The 20,476-nt window shown below is 46.1% G+C and overlaps 2 protein-coding genes across 4 annotated transcripts in view; one reads left to right on the forward strand and one right to left on the reverse strand.

The window, feature by feature from the left end:
* The window catches only part of SDHA (succinate dehydrogenase complex flavoprotein subunit A), a 29,277-nt gene extending 23,180 nt beyond the window's left edge, over window positions 1-6,097 (reverse strand). Inside the window, exon 1 of one of the 2 annotated variants that reach the window (XM_055308058.1) lies at window positions 5,987-6,097. In XM_055308058.1, the coding sequence (XP_055164033.1) occupies window positions 5,987-6,049 (63 nt within the window). In that variant the 5' untranslated portion in view covers window positions 6,050-6,097. The remainder of the gene's footprint in view (window positions 1-5,986) is intronic. The other variant, XM_055308059.1, reaches the window with a different exon arrangement.
* A 57-nt stretch (window positions 6,098-6,154) lies between these two features.
* CCDC127 (coiled-coil domain containing 127) lies at window positions 6,155-17,144 on the forward strand. 2 transcript variants are annotated; one of them, XR_008662152.1, is made up of 4 exons: window positions 6,155-6,247; window positions 7,763-7,893; window positions 15,946-16,830; window positions 16,950-17,144. XR_008662152.1 is itself a non-coding variant. In XM_055308061.1 (3 exons), exons 2-3 carry the CDS (start codon window positions 7,773-7,775, stop codon window positions 16,605-16,607), a joined length of 783 nt encoding a protein of 260 aa, XP_055164036.1. In that variant the 5' UTR covers window positions 6,155-6,247; window positions 7,763-7,772; the 3' UTR covers window positions 16,608-17,144. The 2 variants fall into 2 exon arrangements, 1 of the variants encoding a protein (XP_055164036.1); XM_055308061.1 differs by having other exon boundaries at window positions 15,946-17,144.
* The last annotated feature ends 3,332 nt before the right edge of the window (window positions 17,145-20,476 follow it).

Genomic DNA, 20,476 nt, shown 5'->3' on the forward strand with positions numbered 1-20,476 from the left:
ACATGTCTGCAAGGTTTTGTGCTTCACTTAGAAAAGCACTGGACAGTGTAGTGGGAGATCCGTTTTCTAGAAGAGGCTCTATTGCTTGTTGTGACGCCTAGGCACCAGTGGGATCATCCCTCCACTGTTAATGTGAGGACTCCAGGCCCAGAGGTGATCACAGATCTGCTTTACCACTCTCCACATCTGTTCTGGGCTTTAGGCACATCCTCTCTCGTCTGTCATACTCCACGGTGCTGTTCCCTCTGTCTGGACACTTGCCTCTGGCCTTTCCCTGGCTAACTTCTACAACTCTCCCAAGTTTTGGCTTAAATGTCCCACTCTATAAACACTTATTCAAGAAAACTGGTATTAATGAAATCACAGTCCAGCATGAGGCCACACTCTTCATATGTGAACCAACTTATGAGGCATGTCTTTCCATTCTGCTGACTGCATTTTAGAGAACGGTTAAAATGAAATCTTAGTAATCTCACAAAGAAGTACATTTAACAATGACTAAAGACGATATAGATAGAGATAGCTTGTAGAGATAACTACAAGTATTCTGCATTCGGGAGACACATTATTTATTGGGTAAAAAAAATTATTCTGTAGGACAGACAAGCAGGGAATACAGGAAGAATATGGCAAAATACAAAATGAATTCTGTGCAGTTTTGAACTGAAGGACTTCTTTCTAAGATTAATGGACTTAGAATGCTGGACGGCTTGGCCACTTGCAAGTCACAGGTGGCTCCGACCTCTAGGTTTCTTCTAGCTCTGAGATGAAACGATGGCTGTCACAAATAGTTGACTTTATGCTGATAGCTCCAATTACAAAGAAGTTTCTTGGATTTCTAAGTAGATCTTAACTGACAAAAGCAATATTCTTAAATTCTTCAATTTCAACTTTAAATATATTTGTTTTTATCAACATAAGCCAATTTTTCCCCAGAAAATGAATCTAAAAACTAAAAAGAATATTCTTCTGTTTTAGTATAATTTTAAAATTGGTAAAATCATATCTTAAACAAGTCAGAGAATTTTAATACAAATGTTCTTGAAAATTTTACAAAGTACAGTATAAACGTATTAGCTTCAAAAAGAACAGTATATTTTGCAATACCAAACTGAAATTAAAATAGAAACTATGAGTCCATCCCCATGTCCCCACCATACCGCCAAAGGAGAGGGGAGGCAAGGCCATGAGTGCAGAGCACCCTGTCCCGCCTCATGTCCCTCAGGAGACCCACCGGCCCCACAGCAAATCTCTGAGTAATGAAGAAAACTAGATACTGTTTGCAAAATGCAACAATCCAAATGGCCATGGGCACAATTATAAAGTTGTGGTGACGGTGCGGGGAGACTGGTCCTGTTAACAGGAATGGTTACAAATTTGATCTCAAATAGTATATGGAGGAGGCAATTATGAAGGCCTTTGATCATAAGAATCTGGATGGGCCATACTTTGCAGATGTAAGCACAACACAAAAAGTAGCTGTATACATCTAGGAAAACCTCCAGAAATTTCTTCCTCTGGGCATTCTTCATAAAGTAAAAGTATATGAAACTGACAATAATATTGTCATCTACACAGAAAAAAATACCTTTTAGGGGCTAATACTATAGAAAGATTAATTTTTGGATAAGGTCTTTAAAAAAAAAGATTTATCTGAGAGAGGAAGAGTGTGCATGAGTTGGGAGCCTCATGTGGGGATTAATCTCAGGACCCTGAGATCATGATCTGAGCTGAAACCAAGAGTTAGATGCTTGACCAACTGAGCCACCCAGGCACCCATTTATCCCCTTGGACTATCAAAGAGTCATCACATAACTATTATATCTCCACATTATCATCTGGAGTGCCGGATGGATTGAAATCATTGTATGTAAGACCTGTTGTGAATTCAAATCTATTTTAGAACCAAACGTGCAAAAACATCCTATTGTTTAGAGTCTTTTATCTACAGATTAAAAATCACTTCATTTTCAGTAAAATGTGATGTGAAATTTAAAGGCAAAATAAATCAATTTTTGTATTTCCATTCTTTTATTTTCAGTATTCATTTCTTTCCTGGTATAATATGAAAGGCAAAGATGTTTATAAGACTTAAAGTATGTGAAACATAAAAAAAATACATATGGGTGATTACACTGTCCAGAGACACAGACAACATACACTTCTTCCTTGATTACATCTTTTGTATTCTAAGGGCACAAGTTCATTTAATGAAAAATGAAATATAAATCACTTTGGGTGATGATGCACTGTAGGTGGATGTATGGAAACACTGCTTTAGTGCACTGTGTTCAGTGTACTTTTTGCAAAGCTTGTCCAACTATGAATTGCTAGTGAGGAATAGCACATTCGTTGAACATTGTTGGAGTATCAGTAAACTTATGGCCACCTGAACGATTTTAACTTGGAAAACTGAATAATCATATATATTAAATCCTATGAAAATAATCAACTTGAAAAAGATTTATTATACTGCAAAGCATCTTTTATATACAGGTTTTCCTAATTGAGCCCATTTTGTTCTGATCATTAAGCTTACCTGTTTCAGTTGAACTACAAAAAAATAAAATAAAAACAGTGAGACTGCCTAAGCATTTGTTTCTTCTTTCTAGGATGTTCATGTTGAATAAGGACACATATACACACATACACACACACGGCTAGCTTCAACAGTGGCAGCTATTGTCATGAAATCTTTTTTTTTACTTTTATTTATTTATGATAGTCAGAGAGAGAGAGAGAGAGAGAGAGAGAGAGAGGCAGAGACATAGGCAGAGGGAGAAGCAGGCTCCATGCACCGGGAGCCCGACGTGGGATTTGATCCCGGGTCTCCAGGATCGCGCCCTGGGCCAAAGGCAGGCACTAAACCGCTGCGCCACCCAGGGATCCCTATCATGAAATCTTTAACAAATTATCACACTCGCTGCAGAAAACAGAGTATTAGCTTTTCATCTAAATCTTACTTGAGCAATTTTAGAATTTGGAGAGCCCAGTAGTAACCCAATTTGTCTTTGATAAAACTCTTTTTGGGTCACTTATTAACATTTTAAAAAAAGATTTTTTATTCATTCATGAGAGACACAGAGAGAGAGAGGCAGAGACATAGGTAGAGGGAGAAGCAGGCTCCATGCAGGGAGCCCGACATGGGACTCGATCCCAGGACCCTGGGATCACGACCTGAGCCAAAGGCAGATGCTCAACCACTGAGCCATCCAGGCGCCCCACTTACGAACATTTTTTAAATTAAAGCTTCAAGCATTTTCCAACAGAACAACATAGAGAAGAATGAGGAAATCCACCTAAGAGGTAAAATTAAAGGAAACAGACCTTTTAATGGCAGGAAAGCACAGGTGAATGACAGTAAAAGGGAGAAAAAAGTGAAGAGAAGGGTGGAATCTAGCAAAGAGGACAGTCCTCATCTAGTAACAGGTATCTATGAATCATGAAAAGGAAACTGATCTACACACTCAGAAAAGCAGCCAATAAAGGATCTAAAAGTGGTTGCATGACTACACTGAAGGACCAAGGATGTGAGAAGATGGTTTGCGTGAACTAAATCCTCATTTAGCAGCACAAGTTGATGTCCGAAATGAAGAAAAATACACCTGCATATTAGCTAGAAAAATGTAGATAAACACCAGGGGAAATAACAGAAACAATTCAGAACTGATCCTACTGGGGAATAGACCTGGGGAAGGAGTGGGTCTTACTCCTTTTCATTTATAAAGTCTTCTGTACTCCTAGACTTTTTTCTTTCTTAAAAAACTCTGTGTAATTATTTTCATTAAAAATTTAAAGGTCTTTAAAATAGGGATGCTTAAAGTTCACAAGATTACCAAGCACAGCCTGGGAACTGTAGGCTATGGCTTGAGCAAGCACCCCCACACAGAGAAAGGGAAACTATCCTGGGTCTGGACTCAGGTCAGCCTGGCTGGCACCGGATTTTATACATTCCCCCTAGGTAAGGAGCCTCTGGAAAAATCTCTGCAACTCCAAAATAAGATGCATATCTAAGTTACATATCAAAACTAAACCACAAGCGAACCAGAAAGACATCACACAGAATGCAGAACTGAATGCCACCGCAGTATAATTACCCCAAGAAACAAAATGAAGTTACTACAATGGCCTAAATAATGCAATTCTAAATATACACCATTAAAACATATTCAAAATCATATATTTTAAGAAAAGAAACTGACTTATTCTAGAACAGTACTTTGGATATTCTCCTTAAAGAGTTTGAAAAATCTCATCTGAAGCAGTTAACCAGCAACTATTTATACTTTTCGTTTCAGTAAACTAGTTTACAACAGTCTGCAAATTATGTCAGTGCATTGGGGTAAATAAAAATGAAACAAAGGCAAAATAGGTTTGACAATTTTGCGACTTGAAAGCAGCTTTAAGTATAAAGTGACTTGGAAACATCATAGAATTGAACGAAATAAGATAAAGAAAAATTCTCCGTGGATTTTATTCAAATTATCCTCATCATGTACTCTCTATGCTGCATTTCTCAGTCAGGGATCATTTCTTTTTTTTTTGTTCTGCTAATTTAACGCTTATGTTTTTGCCAACCCTAAATTCCACTAAATATACTGCTTGGGACTGCAAAAGCTATCTTCATCAAGATATAAAGACTTTAAGACCAAAGGCATCTTCTAGGAGGCCTAAGTGGCGGCTCAATTTTGCTACTGGTCCATGGCCATCAGGTTCACTGGTGTGTGAACACAGGGTTGCAGGGAAGATTCAAGGAGATAACGGAGGGAAAGGGCCGGCTGCTAACAGCCTTGTCGACCAAGATCCCTGGGAAGTCAGGCCAGCACAGGAGAGGCTTACACACCCTGACCTGCTGTGCTAACAGCTCATCGCCAGAATTCTTTCTGCCCAGATTAAAGGACAAGGTTTTCATAAATCCACAAAAGGAGCTCCACCGGCCTGAGGGTCGCAGTCTGCACAAGGACGGAAACACCAGGCGGGGGATGACTGTGGACAGACCTATCTGGTTTGTCCCCAAACACACCCGTCAGTCTCTTCACCTGACAGGTAGGAGCACCTGCAAGTCTGCTTAGGGACAGCTGACCGCGATGACCCCCACCGGCCGCGGACTCTGCACCCTCCAGCCACAGCAACTCGTGAAAGCCTGTAAACTGTCCTCCGGCGCTGGCGGGATGGCTGACCCTCCTCACATGAACTGGTAAGACCTCTATTTCAGGACGGACAGAACTGCAGGGCAGGACAGGACCCTCACCCCGTAATCACTAGTCGGGGAGGTGGGCCGTGTTCGGGGGCCTCCAGGGCTCGGGCCGGCAGGCCCCCGACGGTCACCACGCCTGCCCACCGCGGCTGCCCGGGGTCCGCGCACGCCCGGCACCCCCCGGCCGCCTCCACCGACACCGCACCCACTGCCCGGTGCCCACACGCCGCAGCGCCGGTCGAGGGCGGACCTTCTCGTCGGATTTCCTAGAAGCACGGAGGGCCCAGGACGGAGGCCCTACACGTACCGCCCAGTCCACGCTTTCCCCGGAGGGGCTCGGTTAGCGAACAGCCGCCAACCAAGGCCCAGGGCGGGTGTCGGGCGAGCTCACCTCCCCCGCCCCGCCGCCGCTACCTGAGGCCCCAGGGCGCTTCTGGATTCCAAGGCCCCGGGGCACCCCCGGGCCGCCACCTGTCCGAGCGACCGAAGCCCGCGAGGCCCCCGGCCCCCAGGCCTGGATCCCAGGCAGCGGAAGCGTCCCCGGGGCGGCACGCGGGGTCATGACCTTCACAGGGACGCAGACCCGCGGGCTTCTGGAAACTGCCCGCTGCCCTGCGGGTCGCCCCACCCCTCCGGCGACCTCCTCCCCGCACCCGCCCGCAGACCCTCCCCAGGCAGGGGCCCTGCGGGCGGGGCGGGGCACGGCACTCGCGTCCGCTCGGGCCCGCGGAGACCGTCCTGCGCCCCCCTCGATCCCCGCACCCTGCCCGCTCCGCGCCGAAGACTCACTGCTCTGGTCAGCGCCAGGCGCCGGGCGCCCAGCAGCCGAGACACCGCCCGGACCCCCGACATGTCTGTCCTCCACCGCGCTGTCCCACCAACCCCCGCGCCACACTGCGCCTGCGCATCTAGTCGCGCCCCACCTAGGACGCGGGGACACCGCGCCTGCGCACCACGCCGCGACCCCGCGGTGGGGGCATCGCGCCTGCGCACAGGGTCCGCAGACCGTGCCGCTGAGGGCATCCGGGGCCGAGCGCTCCCCTCCCGGGGGTGAGTCGGGGGCCGGGCGGGGTTCGGTGGGGGGCCAGGGGTAGGTCAGGGCCTAGGGAAAAGTCGGGCGGACTAGGGGTGGGTCCGGGGTCGGAGTAGGTCAGGGCGCCGGGCGGGGTTCGGGGGTCCGGGCGGGCGCTCCGGTCCACCCTGCGGGGCCCGCGGCGGTGGAGACGGGCGGGTGACTCGGTGAGGGTCGGCGACCGGGGCTCGTGCTCCCTGACGCGCGCGATCTCGCCTCTGGTCCACCGAGCGTTTTTCCTTTGGGGCGTGTTTATGTAAGGTACCCGGATTCTTTTGTGGGACTGAGTGGCATGGGGAAGAAACCAGTAGTTTTAAGTACCGTATTCACTTTCCTGTGTTTCGTGTTGTATTATTACGATCTTTCTCCTAATCCTCCTAATCCAGTGCTATGCAGCTTATAGGTGCACAGTTGTGTGCAATATAATCTTAGAATTATTTTATTGAGTTAGTTTGTGGCAATCCATCCACTCCTATTTTATTGATGTTTAGGTGGTTTCCAGATCTTTGCCAATACTAAAGAAGCCTGTGAAGACTCTAACCACGTATAATTTGTCTTTATTTACGATTAGGTTGCTTTTCTTGGAATTGTATGTTTCCCAGGCCCAGTGTCCTCCAAGTGGACTTTACTGGCTTGGAGGAAATGAGCACTCTTCTTTGCAGACTTACGTTGAGAGGTTTGCAGTTGAGTACTTTCAGATGACTAATTTTTTATTGTCTAGTTACCACAAACTGCTTAACGTAATGTTTTTGGCATTTGTTGCCAATTCAAATTTTCTACTTTTAGATGTTAAGGGTTTACTGAAAGCCCCATTTCAATATTTCAAAACCCCATAACATCTTTCAAAATTGCACTGGTTTCCTTTTTTGTTATGTAAGCCTTGATTATTTCCTTTCTAATTAGTGTGTATTATTTGTGGCCCGCACGCAGAAATAAGCTGAAAGTCTCATCGCTCCGTTTTGTGAAAATGCCCAACCTACTGTAGGTATTCAGTAAATTGGGAAATCCATGTTAACAGTGACCCCAGCCTGGTTGCCAGGACACAGCCGGAGCTTTAAGCAGGAGCATCTGTAATTGTGTTCATGCCACCAAGGTCAGGAGGCATGAGAGCCTTCCTAGCACCATCCACATCTCCCTGACACACCGCTGTGCCTTGACCTCTCCAAGTCAGCACCACTGCCTGAAGCAGCCAGTGCTTTCTGCCTTCCTATTTACATATCTTTATATACAACTGTACTTCAAAGATTGTTTATATTGGACATTTTAACTTACTTTACTTGTATTTCACGTATTTGAGACCTGTTTCTCTCCCCAGCTGTGTCATGAGTGGCAATTGTGTGAGGCCTTGTTTTTTTTTATTCCTCCTCCTTTTAATCCCCTAAGGCGCAGTACTATGCAGCTTATAGGTAGAACTGAACAGAGTAGATGATACAATTGTGACAGATGCATTTTATTCCTTTTATATGGTTAATGGCTTTATTATTTACTTCAAGGTATATCTCCATGAATAACTTAAATGACCCCCCAAATTGGAATATCCGGCCTAATTCCAGGGCTGATGGGGGTGATGGAAGCAGATGGAATTATGCCCTGTTGGTTCCAATGCTGGGATTGGCTGCTTTTCGTAAGTCATGGTTTTCCTGACATTTGCATCTTGGGGCTAGAAGTGTGAATCTTAAAGATCTTGGGCTTTGGACCCTGGCAGGTGCAAGTGTACATCCTGCTATTATCCCATACAATGAGTCCGAGGCAAATTAATGCCCTGGGCCTCGGTCTCCCTATCCATGGAATCATTGTGAGGGCTAAATAACACAAGAGGCTCCGTGTGGAGTGGGTTTTCATCACTGTTAGCTTCCATTCCAGACTTCACTGCTTGGAAGGGGGCTCTCTTGGTTCAGTTGCCCTCATAAGGACTGACCGGGAATAATAAAATAGGTGTAAAAGAAAACAACAACAATAAAAAAGGGACGCCTGGGTGGCTCACCAGTTGAGCATCTGTCTGCCTTTGGCTCAGGGTGTGATCCTGGGGTCCTGGGATCTAGTCCCACATCAGGCTCCCTGCATGGAGCCTGCTCTCCCTCTGCCTACGTCTCTGCCTCTCTCTCTGTGTTTCTCAGGAATAAATAAAGAAAAAAGAAAACCAGTTTGGTCATCTGTTTCATGTTTAGGGAATCAGTGTGAAAATCTCTGCTCAGTCTGGCCAGATTCTCTAATTTGAACTGATTTTGGGGAAGTCTAGTTTGAATATCACTTTGGGGAAATTACCAGTTACTGGTCAGTTATAATTATTCTAGCCTTTAGCTTTTATTTTCTACTACATGATAGTTTTCTGATATTTAGGAATTCGTATTATGTTTTATCATGTCCCACAGTTCTGGGTTGGCACTTAAGAATATGAGAAACCAACTAATTGGAAGAAAAGCATGAGCTCCTCTCTATTTGCAGTGATACTTCTATTCATTCATTCATTCATTCATTCATTCATGAGATACAGAGAGAGAGGCACAGACACAGGCAGAGGGAGAAGCAGGCTCCATGCTGGGAGCCTGACGCAGGACTCCATCCTGGATCTCCAGGATCGTGCCCTGGACTGAAGGCGGCGCTAAACCACTGAGGCCACCCAGGCTGCCCTGCAGTGATACTTTTAATGGAGAGAGAGCATCTCAAGCAAAGTCCCCGCTGAGGCAGAGCCTCACACAGGGCTCGATCTCATGACCCCAAGATCATGACTGGAGCCAAAGCTAAGAGCCATACAGGCACCCCTTGGCAGTATAATTTCTGAACTATGTAGTAAAACGTTTTTGGAGAATCTTTATAAGAATGAAAAGTTAAAAGTTTTCTGTAATGCTACCTAAGCAAGACAATAAAGAAGAAAATACAAACTATTCCTTGACCCTTTTCTGGGACAGAAACAACATTTCAAAAGTCCAAGAAGGCAAGAACCTCAAATAGTAAAGGTTGTTATGCAAGGCTATAAAAGCTAGAGTCTGGAAAACAAAGGGAACATGAGAGTCGCTCCAGGGCCTGTCCCAGCCTCAAAACTAATTAATCGTTGTTAGTGTAATTTAATGTTAAGCCTTCTAAGTCACTCATCGAATTCATCATCCTAGCCACAGGCAACAGGTAGTGGTTCCAAAGGTTGGGAGAATTTGCAAGGTGGCAGGCTGGTGAGCTTCTAAGTGGCAACACCCTTAGGGCTGGGTTTGGATCTGCCCAGTTCCTGGCCTAGGAGCAGGCACTGTGCAGATCACCGAATCGCAAAAACCACCTGCTCCTGTCAGTCTCCATGGGAGTCGATGTTTAGTTTTTTAAGAAAGTGCCAAAATGTTTTCCCGGGTGGCAATACCATTTTGCATCCTTATCAGCAGTATGTGAGTGATCCAGTTTCTTGGCATCCTTACCAGCATTTGGTGAGGTCACTGTTTTATTTTTATGCCTTTGTGGGTTTAATTTGCATTTCCGTGATGGCTAATAATGTTGAGCATCCTTTCACATTCTTATTTGCCATTGGTATAGCCTCTTCTGCGAAATGTCTCTTTCTTTCTGTTTTTGTATTGTTTTGAGAGTTTTTACTATATTCTGGATTCTAGTATTTTGCAGGATTTCCGGTTTGCCAGTATCTTCTTCCACTCAGTAACTTGTTTTTCCGTTCTCTAAATGGGGACTTTTACAGAGCAAACTTTTTAATTTTGGTAAATTTGGTCTTTTGATTTTTTCTTTGATGGATCATGCTTTTCTTCCAGAGTGCTCATCACCTAGCCTTAGATCTCAAAGATTCTGTCTCACGTTGTTTCTTGAAAGTTTAGTTTTATATTTTATGTGTAAGTCCATGATCCATTTTGAATTAATCTTTTTTTTTTAGTATAACATATGACACTTAAGTTTTCTTTCTTCTTTTCCAATCTGTTTGTCTTTATTTCCTTTTCTTACTTTCTTGCACTGGCTAACACTTCTAGGCCTCCACTGAGAAGTTCCCATTTTCTTTTTTTTTTTTTTTAATTTTTTTTTTTTTTTTTTTATGATAGTCACACACACAGAGAGAGAGAGAGAGGCAGAGACACAGGCAGAGGGAGAAGCAGGCTCCATGCACCGGGAGCCCAACGTGGGATTCAATCCCAAGTCTCCAGGATCGCTAAACCACTGCGCCATCCAGGAATCCCAAAGTTCCCATTTTCTAGGAAGAGCGTTTGATCTTCAGGGGCCATGTTAGCTATGGGTTTTCATAGCTGTTCTTTATCAAGGCAAGGAAGCTTCTCAGTTTTTTCTTTTCTTTCTTTTTTTTTTTTTTTTTTTTTTTTAGATTTTATTTATTTATTTGGTAGGGGGAGCACAAGCAAAGGGAATGTCAAACAGAGGGAGAGGGAGAAGCTGGCTCCGCTGAGCAGAGAACCTGATGTGAGGCTCAATCCCAAGACCCTGGGACCACAACCTGAGCCAAAGGCAGATGCTTAACTGACTGAGCCACCCAGGCGTCCCAGTTTTTATTTTCTTTTTGAGTTTTTATCACCTATAGGTGTTGACTTTTGTCAGATGTTTTTCTGTATCAGTTGATGGGATCATGTGATTTTTCTTTTTCATACTATTCATATGTTGGTTTACATTGATTTTTGAATATTGAACCAGTCTCACATTTTATAAGTAATCTCTACTTTGGAGTGGGGGGACACCTGGGTGGCTCAGTCGATTAAATGTCCGACTCTTGGTTTCAGCTCAGGTCATACATGTTCTCATGGGTCTTGCTTGGGATCCAGCCCTTTGTCAGGCTGTGTGCTCAGCAGGGAGTCTGCTTGAAGAGTCTCTCCCTCTGCCCTTCCTCCACTCATGTGCACTTGCTCACACTCTCTCTCAAATAAATAAGCCTTTTTTTTAAGATGTATTTATTTATTTATGAGATAGAGAGACAGATAGTGACAGCACAAGCAGGGAGGAGAGGGAGAAGCAGGCTCCCCCTCTAAGCAGGGAGCCTGATATGGGGCTCGATCCCAGGACCCCAGGATCATGACCTGAGACCAAGGTAGATGCTTAACCAACTTAACCACCCAGGCACCCCAGTAAATAAACCTTAAAAAACAAATCACTTTGTCCTGCCATATAATCTTTCTTATATATTATAGAATTACGTGCCAGTATTTTTTTAAATTTTTTTTTAAAGATTTTATTTATTTATTCATGAAAGACACAAAGAGAGAGAGGCAGAGACACAGAGACCAGGCAGAGGGAGAACCAGGCTCCACGCAGGGAGCCTGAGGCAGGACTCGATCCCGGGCCTCCAGGATCTTGCCCTGGGCCAAAGATGGCGCTAAACTGCTGAGCCACCCGAACTGCCCTAATTTTTTTTTTAAGGGAGTACAAGAGTGGGGGAGGGACTGAGGGAAAGGGTCAACCAGACTTGGTGCTGAGCACAGAGCCTGACACAGGGCTCAATCCCACAACCCCAAGACCATGACCTGAGCCAAAATCAAAGGTTGGATGCCTCAATCAAAAGAGCCACCCAGGTGCCCCCAAAATTTTACTTATTTTTCACATGGCAAATAGTGTCATAAATCACCTTTTAAAAAGACTGCACCAAAATAATACTTATATCAACTATATCCTAGGAAAATAAATAGCTTTAAAATATTTAACTTTCAAAAAGATAATAACAAAACGTACACAGATCTAGACAATCGGACCTCACCCACAGTAAGAAACGATAAGTACTATGGACACATTGAAAATACGTGTTAAGTATTAGGATGCTGACTGGATGCAGTGGAGGTGTTACATATTTCACGGTGCTTATTCTTGACAGAATTGTCTGAAGAATGACTTTAAAACTTTCTGAGTGGGGGATCCCTGGGTGGCGCAGCGGTTTGGCGCCTGCCTTTGGCCCAGGGCGCGATCCTGGAGACCCGGGATCGAATCCCACATTGGGCTTCCGGTGCATGGAGCCTGCTTCTCCCTCTGCCTGTGTCTCTGCCTCTCTCTCTCTCTCTCTCTGTGACTATCATAAATAAAATTTAAAAAAATTAAAAAAAAAATAAAACTTTCTGAGTGGCAGAAGACAGGACAGTTGGCCAGAAAGAAGCATGTCTTCGTTTCCTGGAACACTTCTTTTACAAATGCAGTCAATGAGTCCCAAAAGTTTAAGTACAGTGACATATCTGGTTTTAAATGAAATTCCCGGGAAGCTTTTTAAAAAGCTGTTCTGTATTTTCTACACTGAAGGATGGTTAGTGCTCCGCAAGCTGCACAGTTCTTTCATCCTTTAGTAGGAGGTTAACACTGGCCATTCCTACTAGAAATACTCTTTTTTGCCCAAAGTTTCACATAATGAGTAGGTCAGTGGAGGAAACAGCACCAATAAAAAGTTCACTAAGCCACCATCCCAGGCAGAGAGGAGAGGTGAGTTACTGGAACTACTTGGGTAAAAGAAACTCCCACTGTTATAATAACTTCAAGTCAATCTAACTTACTAATAATCCACTTTCATATGCTGCCCATTGAAGAAAAAACAGTAGATGGAATATAACTGATGTCAAAACAGGAGTTTGGTCCACATCCACCAGATATATAGCAGCCATTTTACTCAGGTCAGGAGAGGTTTTAGAAAGTATATCATCTAGCTGCAGACAGACAGGATCCTCATCTCTCCCAAACCTGGGGATCAACCCCTTCTCTGCGGTACTTTTTATTGCGTGGTCTACTTCTTTTTTGCTATTTAGCTTGGGCAACAGGAAGCTCATATTGAAATAATCCAAATATTAATCCTTGCTGTCAGTCTTCATTTGTACAGGTCACCTCTTGCTCTTCCACTTCAGCAGTGTCCGCGACCCTCCTGTCCAAAAAAGTCAGGACATCGGCCATGTGCCAGCATTTTGTTCAGGGGTTTTATGTCTTTGTTCGTATGGGGTTTGTTATGGGTTGTTTGCTCTTTGGAAGGATTCTATCTTCTCACACTTACTTCAGTATCATATTTTTTATGTCAGTTATATTTTTCGGTTCAAAATATTCATTTGCTCATTTTTATATCTCCTATCTCTGTGCTTAGACTTTGTATTATCATGCTTGCCTTAAACTCTTTGTCAGGTAACCCTAACATCTCTGTCCTCTCAGTATTGGCATCTACTTTTTAAATTCAATTTGAGATCTTTCTGGTTCTTGGTATGAAGAGTGATTTTCCATTGAAACCTGTGTATTTTGGGTATTATATCATGAGGCTGACCTTTTATTTGGACATTCGGCGGCTTCTTGGATAAGAAGACTCTGGCAGGGGAAGAGTGGTGCTGCTGCCTCGCTCCCAGGTGGGGATGGAAGTCCAGGCTCCCCACAAAGCCTCCTGTCCACAGGCACCCAGATGAAGGGTCCCCTCATTCCCAGTGGGCAGGTGTGGGAGCTGCAGCTCCTGCAGGGTCTTGCGGCTGGGAGAGGCAGGAGGGTCTTGTTACTGCTGCCCCGTTGGCCACCTCTGACACCACCCCAGGGGAGCAGGAGGGGCTCCCATCAGCCTTTGTCTGGCGGGTGGAATGGAACCTCAGTACCTCTGTAGCAGGAGTAGAGTGGTTATTATCAAAGCTCTGTCCTGCTAGGCCACCTCTCTAGCCCTTTGACCAGAGAGAGCAGGCTTGCACTATGGCTTTTTGAAGGGAAGACTTCACCGTTGGCATTTCAGCTCCAAGTCTGGGAGTGTGAGGCTGAACAAAACCCCGGGGACTCAGAATCATAGTGTTCTTTGGGTCCCAAGGTCCCTGGCCAGTCCACCCACGGTTCTCCACCTTTCAGAGCCCCATTGTGTTTGTTGTACTTATAGTGCAACAAACTGCTGAGCAGGCTTCCGACCCTGCTGAGCAGGAAGACTAGGAAAGTACTCTGTTCCATTCCCTCGAAAGCAGGAGGCTCTCCCCCCCCCCCCGCCCCGCCTTTGGAGACTAGGACTCTGAACACTTGTGTCTGCCTGGAGTCATAAGTTATGGTTCTCCAGGACCAGACCCGATGTAGGGTTTTTCCATTTTGCTTCCACACTTTCCTTTGCATACCTCCCTTGTCATCTCCCCTGCATGTGTCCCACCTCCTCCAGGAGGCCTTCCTGATTCAGTGCTAACCTACCCCAGATGCCCCGATAATTATAGCGTACCTCAGTTCTGTGTGTTCTGTGTTTCAGTTGTGGTTCTTTCATTAGATCATCCCTGGATTATGGCAACAGTGGCCTCCTGGCTCTGGTTCCCTCCGTGACCATCTGCCCCCTCCTGCCTCTCATCTTCCAGTTCTTATCAGAATCTTTGAGGACTTGTATTGTTCAGCACCTGCTGGCTTCCAGAGCCTGCTCTAGGTCCTCCTTGACAGAGCCCATCACTCCTGGAAGCAATCTGCTCAGAACATGTGATGCCCACTCAGGTCCCTGTTCATTCTGCAAGAGGAACCTTTCTATTTTTTTTTTAAGACTTATTTATTTATTTATTTGTGAGAGACACAGAGAGAGAGGCAGAGACACAGGCAGAGGGAGAAGCAGACTCCTCACAGGGAGCCCATTGCGGGACTCTATCCCAGGACCCCAGGATCACACCCTGAGCTGAAGGCAAACAGATGCTCAACCGCTAGGCACCCAGGTGTCCCCAGAGGGACCTTTCCTACCAGCTGCTCCTCATTTTTCCATACTGGTTCCCATTCAACTCTTTTGGGAACCCCTCCCAACTGCACCCCAGACTGAATTAGTCCTTCTTTCCTCCACTTCACACAAACCCCTCTGTGCTCATCAAATGATCTTGTAACTGCTGCTCTACTGGTCATCTCCCTTGCCTGTGAACTTGGGTGAAAGGAGGAGATAAAGATGCTATATGTTGGCAATAGGACTTAGTTGAGGAAGGAATGTGTTCGGTTTTATGCTTATAGAGTTGGGGTGGTAGCAGCACTTCCAGTGGAAATGACTTTCAGGAGTTTCAGGAGTATGGAAATACTGCCTTGGAGGTGGTTGGTGTCACGGGCCAGTGAAGATTCCCAAGGGACACAGGGTAAGAAGACCCAAATGGCAACGACACCACCTTGAATGTTGGGGATGGAATAGGAACCTCCCTGGCACTGGATTTCTCCATGCAGCAGAGGACAGCCTCCTCAGTTTGTCCCATGCTTGTGAGAGTCAAGTTTCCCTGGTTTGGGGAAAGGGAGCCAGACCATGTGGTGAAATTGAACATCTTACTCCACCTTATTTTTATGTACCCTAGTCAGAATAGAAGCGGGCATCTTGGACTTGGGCTACTTACTGGAGATGACCAGGCGAGTCTGAATGTACTTTGCAATCACTCAGTTCTGTAATCACCCACCAGTAATACAGGAAGCATAGCAGTATTGACCTTTAAACTTTGCCAATAGGACGTGGGGATGCTATGGCCAGAGTACACAGCCGTGGTGGGCTTGAGAGTGAAAGAAAGCCATGGGAGATTTTTTCAGCCATAGAAGAGGAGGCTGGAAGGGGAACTGCCAGCAACCTTGTCACACTTGTCTTTTGGGAGCCCGTATTTAATTTTAAGATAAGAATTTTGATGATCATATGGCTTTATACAAAATGTTATCTGTACCTTTCAAGGCTTAAGATTTTATTGAATTGCTGTCCTTAGGTGCTTTAGACTTTCAAAATAAAGATTATAGAACCTTAGCTCAGACTGCTTAAGTGTGTTTTTCCTCCCCAATTTATTTGTGTCAGGTTGGATATGGTCCAGGGAGTCCCAGAAAGAGATAGAAAAAGAGAGAGAAGCGTACCGTCAGAGAACAGTTGCTTTCCAGAAGGATCTAGAAGCCAAGTACCATGCTGTGATCTCAGAAAACCGGCGTGCGGTCGCTCACTTGTCTTTGGAACTTGAAAAGGAACAAAATAGAACGACCAGTTACCGAGAAGCCCTCATCTCTCAGGGGCGCAAATTGGTAGAAGAAAAGAAGCTTCTGGAACAGGAGCGGGCTCAGGTCATGCAAGAGAGGAGACAGTTGCAGCCCTTGAGAAGCGCATATCTGAGCTTTCTGGAAAAGGAAGATGACTGGCAAAGGAGGGCCAGGCTTGTGCTGAAAGAGTTTGAAGACGCGCTTACGGAGAGACAGAACATCTACTGCAGCCTGCTCCTGCCCCGGGGCAGGCGGCTGGAAATTGAGAAGAACTTACTGGTCCGAGCAGCCACTGACCCAGTTGCCACGGACCTGCAGATGGCAGCTGGCCTGACCGACATATTTAAGCACGACACGTACTGTGGCGACGTCTGGAATACCAACAAACGCCAGAACGGGAGACTCATGTGGCTGTATCTCAAATACTGGGAGCTAACTGTTGAGCTGAGGAAGTGTCAGAGAGTCGAGAAAGCCATCCTGGAGAAGTAGGGTAGGAGTGAAATACGTCTTCCGTGACGCATTGGCGTGTTCTCAGCTGCTTCTGCCACACGCACCCCCAAGTGTTCTTCCACTCTCACCCCCCGTCTGAGCGGGACACGGGGTCTCTTCCTGGCCCTCTTCAGCTACTAAGGATGCAGTTTCTCAGGAGGATATTTTTAAGCTGTAATATTTTATTAGGCTGAACTGTGTAACCTCGTATCTCTGTTGTAGGGTAAGATTGTTTTTAAGAAAGTCAAATACAGTATTGATCCTCACTGTACATTGTTTTCTGTCTGTTTTTATTACTCCCTAAATAAATTCTGTTTTCTCCTCAAATGTTTTCTCTCCTAGAATTATAAATAGAAGTTGTCAGGTGATGGATAGAACTGCCGAATGAAGACAAAATAGTAACATATCGAGGTTTCCTGCGGCCATGAGCATCCCTCGTATGTCTTTGGGATTTGGCTTGTGTCTGTATTTAGTAAGCACATATTATTTATTAGCAATGATATATAATAAAAAATACTTGCCATTTAAAAGCAACAATGCCACCTCTGTGTGTAATTCTTTACTCTTCATAAAATGTTTTTACATAGATTATCTCCATTTTACCACAAACTGATCAAAATGAGGCACTGGCCCATTTTTCACAAAGCTAATGTGAGTCAGCCTCTCACACATCACCCTTGTAATCCCAACCGTGGTTTTAGCAGTACATGAGAAGGATGTGTAGGAAAATCAGCAGAGGGTGGGGCGCCTGAGTGGCTCCACCTTCAGCTCGGGTCCCGATCCTGGGGTCCTAGGATTAAGCCCCATGTCAGGCTCCCTGCTCAGCGGGAGTCTGCTTCTCCCTCTGCCTCTGTGTGCTCACTTGCTGTCTCTCTCTCTCTCTCTGTCTCTCTCAAAATCTTAAAAAAAAAAAAAAAAAAAATCAGAGGGAAAGGTACATGGGGCCAAGTGAGGGGAGTAGGAATTGTCCCCCATTTGGAACCCCCAGAGACAGCCCAGTGTCTGTGGTGAGGACTGGACACATGGGTATCTTCTGCTGGGCATGCACCCAGGTTGCCGGTAAACCCTCAAACTGCACAAAATTTAGACATGTGGGCTGTGCTTACCGCCTAGTGGTAGGGACGTCCTCCCCAAATCCAGGTTCTGCTTCACAGCCAGGGGCCAGCCTCACAGCAGGCTTTCAGAGGGCCTGCAGCCTCCTCGCAAAGGTGAGGCAGCTGGCAGCGGGGTTGGGAGAGGCCGCACAGCTCCAGAGCTGCTGGTGACTTTGATGCACTTGCTTTGCAGCCTGCCTGTCTGTGGCAGCAACACAAACTCAGAAATTCCACTCTGACAAGACTCTTCCTATCTGATTGTCAGGAGAGCTGGATTTGGTGAGGGCTTCCTGCACACTTCTGGGTCTGCAGGGTTTGTGCTCACGTTTGGATTTTAGACTTGGGAACACTTGCAGAGACAAAGTGGCTTGGAGCTGCAGTGAGAGCCCCGTGGGGTTGAGCTTTTCCAGCTCTGCTCTTGGCCTCTGTGTGCTGCGCCAGCTTCATGCTTCTCTTCTCCAGCGGCTCCCAGTCTCCCCATTTGTGCTTTGCTGTCACCCACCCTGCCCCAGATCCAAACAAAAATAACTTCGGTAAATCTGAACTAAAAAGTCTGCCTGGCTATTTGTTGCCCAGTTGTGTCCATCGGTTCCTCCTACTGCACTGACTCTCCAGGTACCCTCGGATAAACTGCCTAATGCTTTCTCTTTGGTTTTACTTTAAGAGGAAAATTCAGGGGGCACCTGTGTGGTACAGTTGGTTAAGTGGCCGGCTCTTGGTTTCAGTTCAGGTCATGATCTCAGGGTTGCAGGATCAAGCCCCACCTTGGGGATTCTCTCTCCCTCCCTCTCTGCCCCTCCCCTCCCTACTCTCTCTAAAAAAATAAGTAAATCTTCTAAAAAATGAGGAAAATTCAGCTATTTAGTAGGTTATTTCAAGAAGAATTGTTAATCTTCACCATATTTTCTCATGTCCAGCATGCTATGAGCCAGCCTTCAGTAGCGTGGTAACTGTTCAGATCATCCAAGTCAGTTTAGACGCCAGTTTGATGCTCAAAATCAGACATTACCTACAGAAGATTATGTTGGACCATGTCTGTTTGCGCAGCACAGCTGCCTTTTGCTGGCAAATTTAATTGAGGGTTTGTTTGATGCCATCCATCTTTTTAACAGTGATTTTGTTGGGTTGGAAATGTTTACATGATGTCATGCCTGACGACTTCACAGATGAACCAAAAGATGTCTGGACTAAGTAACACTACAGTAGGACGTTTGGTGTGTGTGTAGGATTTATGGGGACTTGAGAGTCCAACATCTGTACAGGCTGCTTTCTGGAAGGTCTCAGGAAAACCTTGAGCCAGCAGGGCCAGGGCTGAGGCAAGGCCTGTCCTGTGTGTGCTGGAGTCAGGAGGACAGGGCATCTCCTGGCCTGTGGTTTTCGTGGATTTGGGGACACTGGGTGGGGGGGTTGTGGGGTTGGGGTTTGGTGGGGGTTGTGGTGACTTACACAGGAAGGGCTTTGAGGGGTTCAGCCTCTGCTTTCTAAGTGTACTTACTGTGAAAGTACCTGTTTCAGGGTGTTTTACTTGGAATAAAGTTGGAAGGCATGGGAATTGACTAGGATGTTCCACAAATAAAATAGGCAGTGACTCTGTAAACGAATCCCAGTTTGTTAAATATGCTTTCTCCCCCTCGTAAAAGTTCACAAATGCAGATAAGAAATGTATATTTCTTGTGTGTGTGTGTGTGTATCATGCGCATATGGACCGACATTTCATGATGACAAAGTAACCCTGAAAACATCGCACTGATGATGGGCATTGTGATGGGAAGGGACTTCACCAAAGAACCTGTGTGTGTCTGAGAAGGGAAGTTATGGGCCCCTGGGGGGCTCAGGTCATGATCTCGGGTCCTGGGATCGAGTCCCGTGTCGGGCTCCCTGCTCAGCAGGGCGTCTGCTTCTCCCTTCCTTCCCTCGCGTCCTCTCTCTCTCTGTCAAATAAATAAAACCTCTAAAAAAAAGAATGAAAAGAGAAGTCATGTCTAATTAAACTAGAACAGTATTTCTGTGTGGGATTGTTCAAAGGTGTGCTGAAGTGTTCACAATCCTCTGAAAGGAGAGGGAGGGAAAGGCTGTCTCACTGCGTCCGCTGTCTCCCTCTCCCCTCCTGAGAGCCAGTCTGCAGTCAGGACTCGGGAACTGGGGAAGGTTCATGTGCTCGCTCGGGGGTCTTGTGACAGACCATAGGGGACCCCACCCAGCTCAGAGGCCATGCTGGGCCCTGCAGGCAGAAAGCTGGAGCCAGGGAGGCCACAGAGACAGCCCCGCACCTCCTGGGTGCCGCCCTAGCCCTAGGAGCCAGACGCAAGCTGCTGCTCTCTTCCAGCAGCGACAGGCTCAGCTGCTCCGTTTCTCTGCAGTGGGACTCTGGCTGCAGCAACAGAGATGGATTCGAGCTGCCCGACAGCGACGAGGGGGGTTTACTTGGGGCATCGTGGCTCCTCAGGTTCCCTCCTCAGAGAGGACCCAGAAATGGCCAACAAGTGTCAGGAGCCTGGGGCAGGGGTCTCTGCCTCACGTGTGCACATCTGCGTTAACCTTCCTCCTCCTGGCTCTTCTGAGTTTGCGTCTTACCTGTTCCATTCCCCTGTGTGGCAGTTTGGGAACCAGTGGCATCTACGCTGCTGTGACATTCAGATGGAGAGGGTGCGGGGAAATGAGGTGTGTGGCTTTTGTCAACCCTGCAGGAAATCTTGAAAAAGAAAATGAGGCTTCGAGAGCCAAGCATTGGCTGCCATTGGGGCAGCTCTTGCAGAAATCTGCCTCTGCGGACCT

The sequence above is a fragment of the Nyctereutes procyonoides genome, unplaced genomic scaffold (assembly GCF_905146905.1).
Source record: "Nyctereutes procyonoides isolate TBG_1078 unplaced genomic scaffold, NYPRO_anot_genome, whole genome shotgun sequence".
Lineage (NCBI taxonomy): Eukaryota > Metazoa > Chordata > Mammalia > Carnivora > Canidae > Nyctereutes > Nyctereutes procyonoides.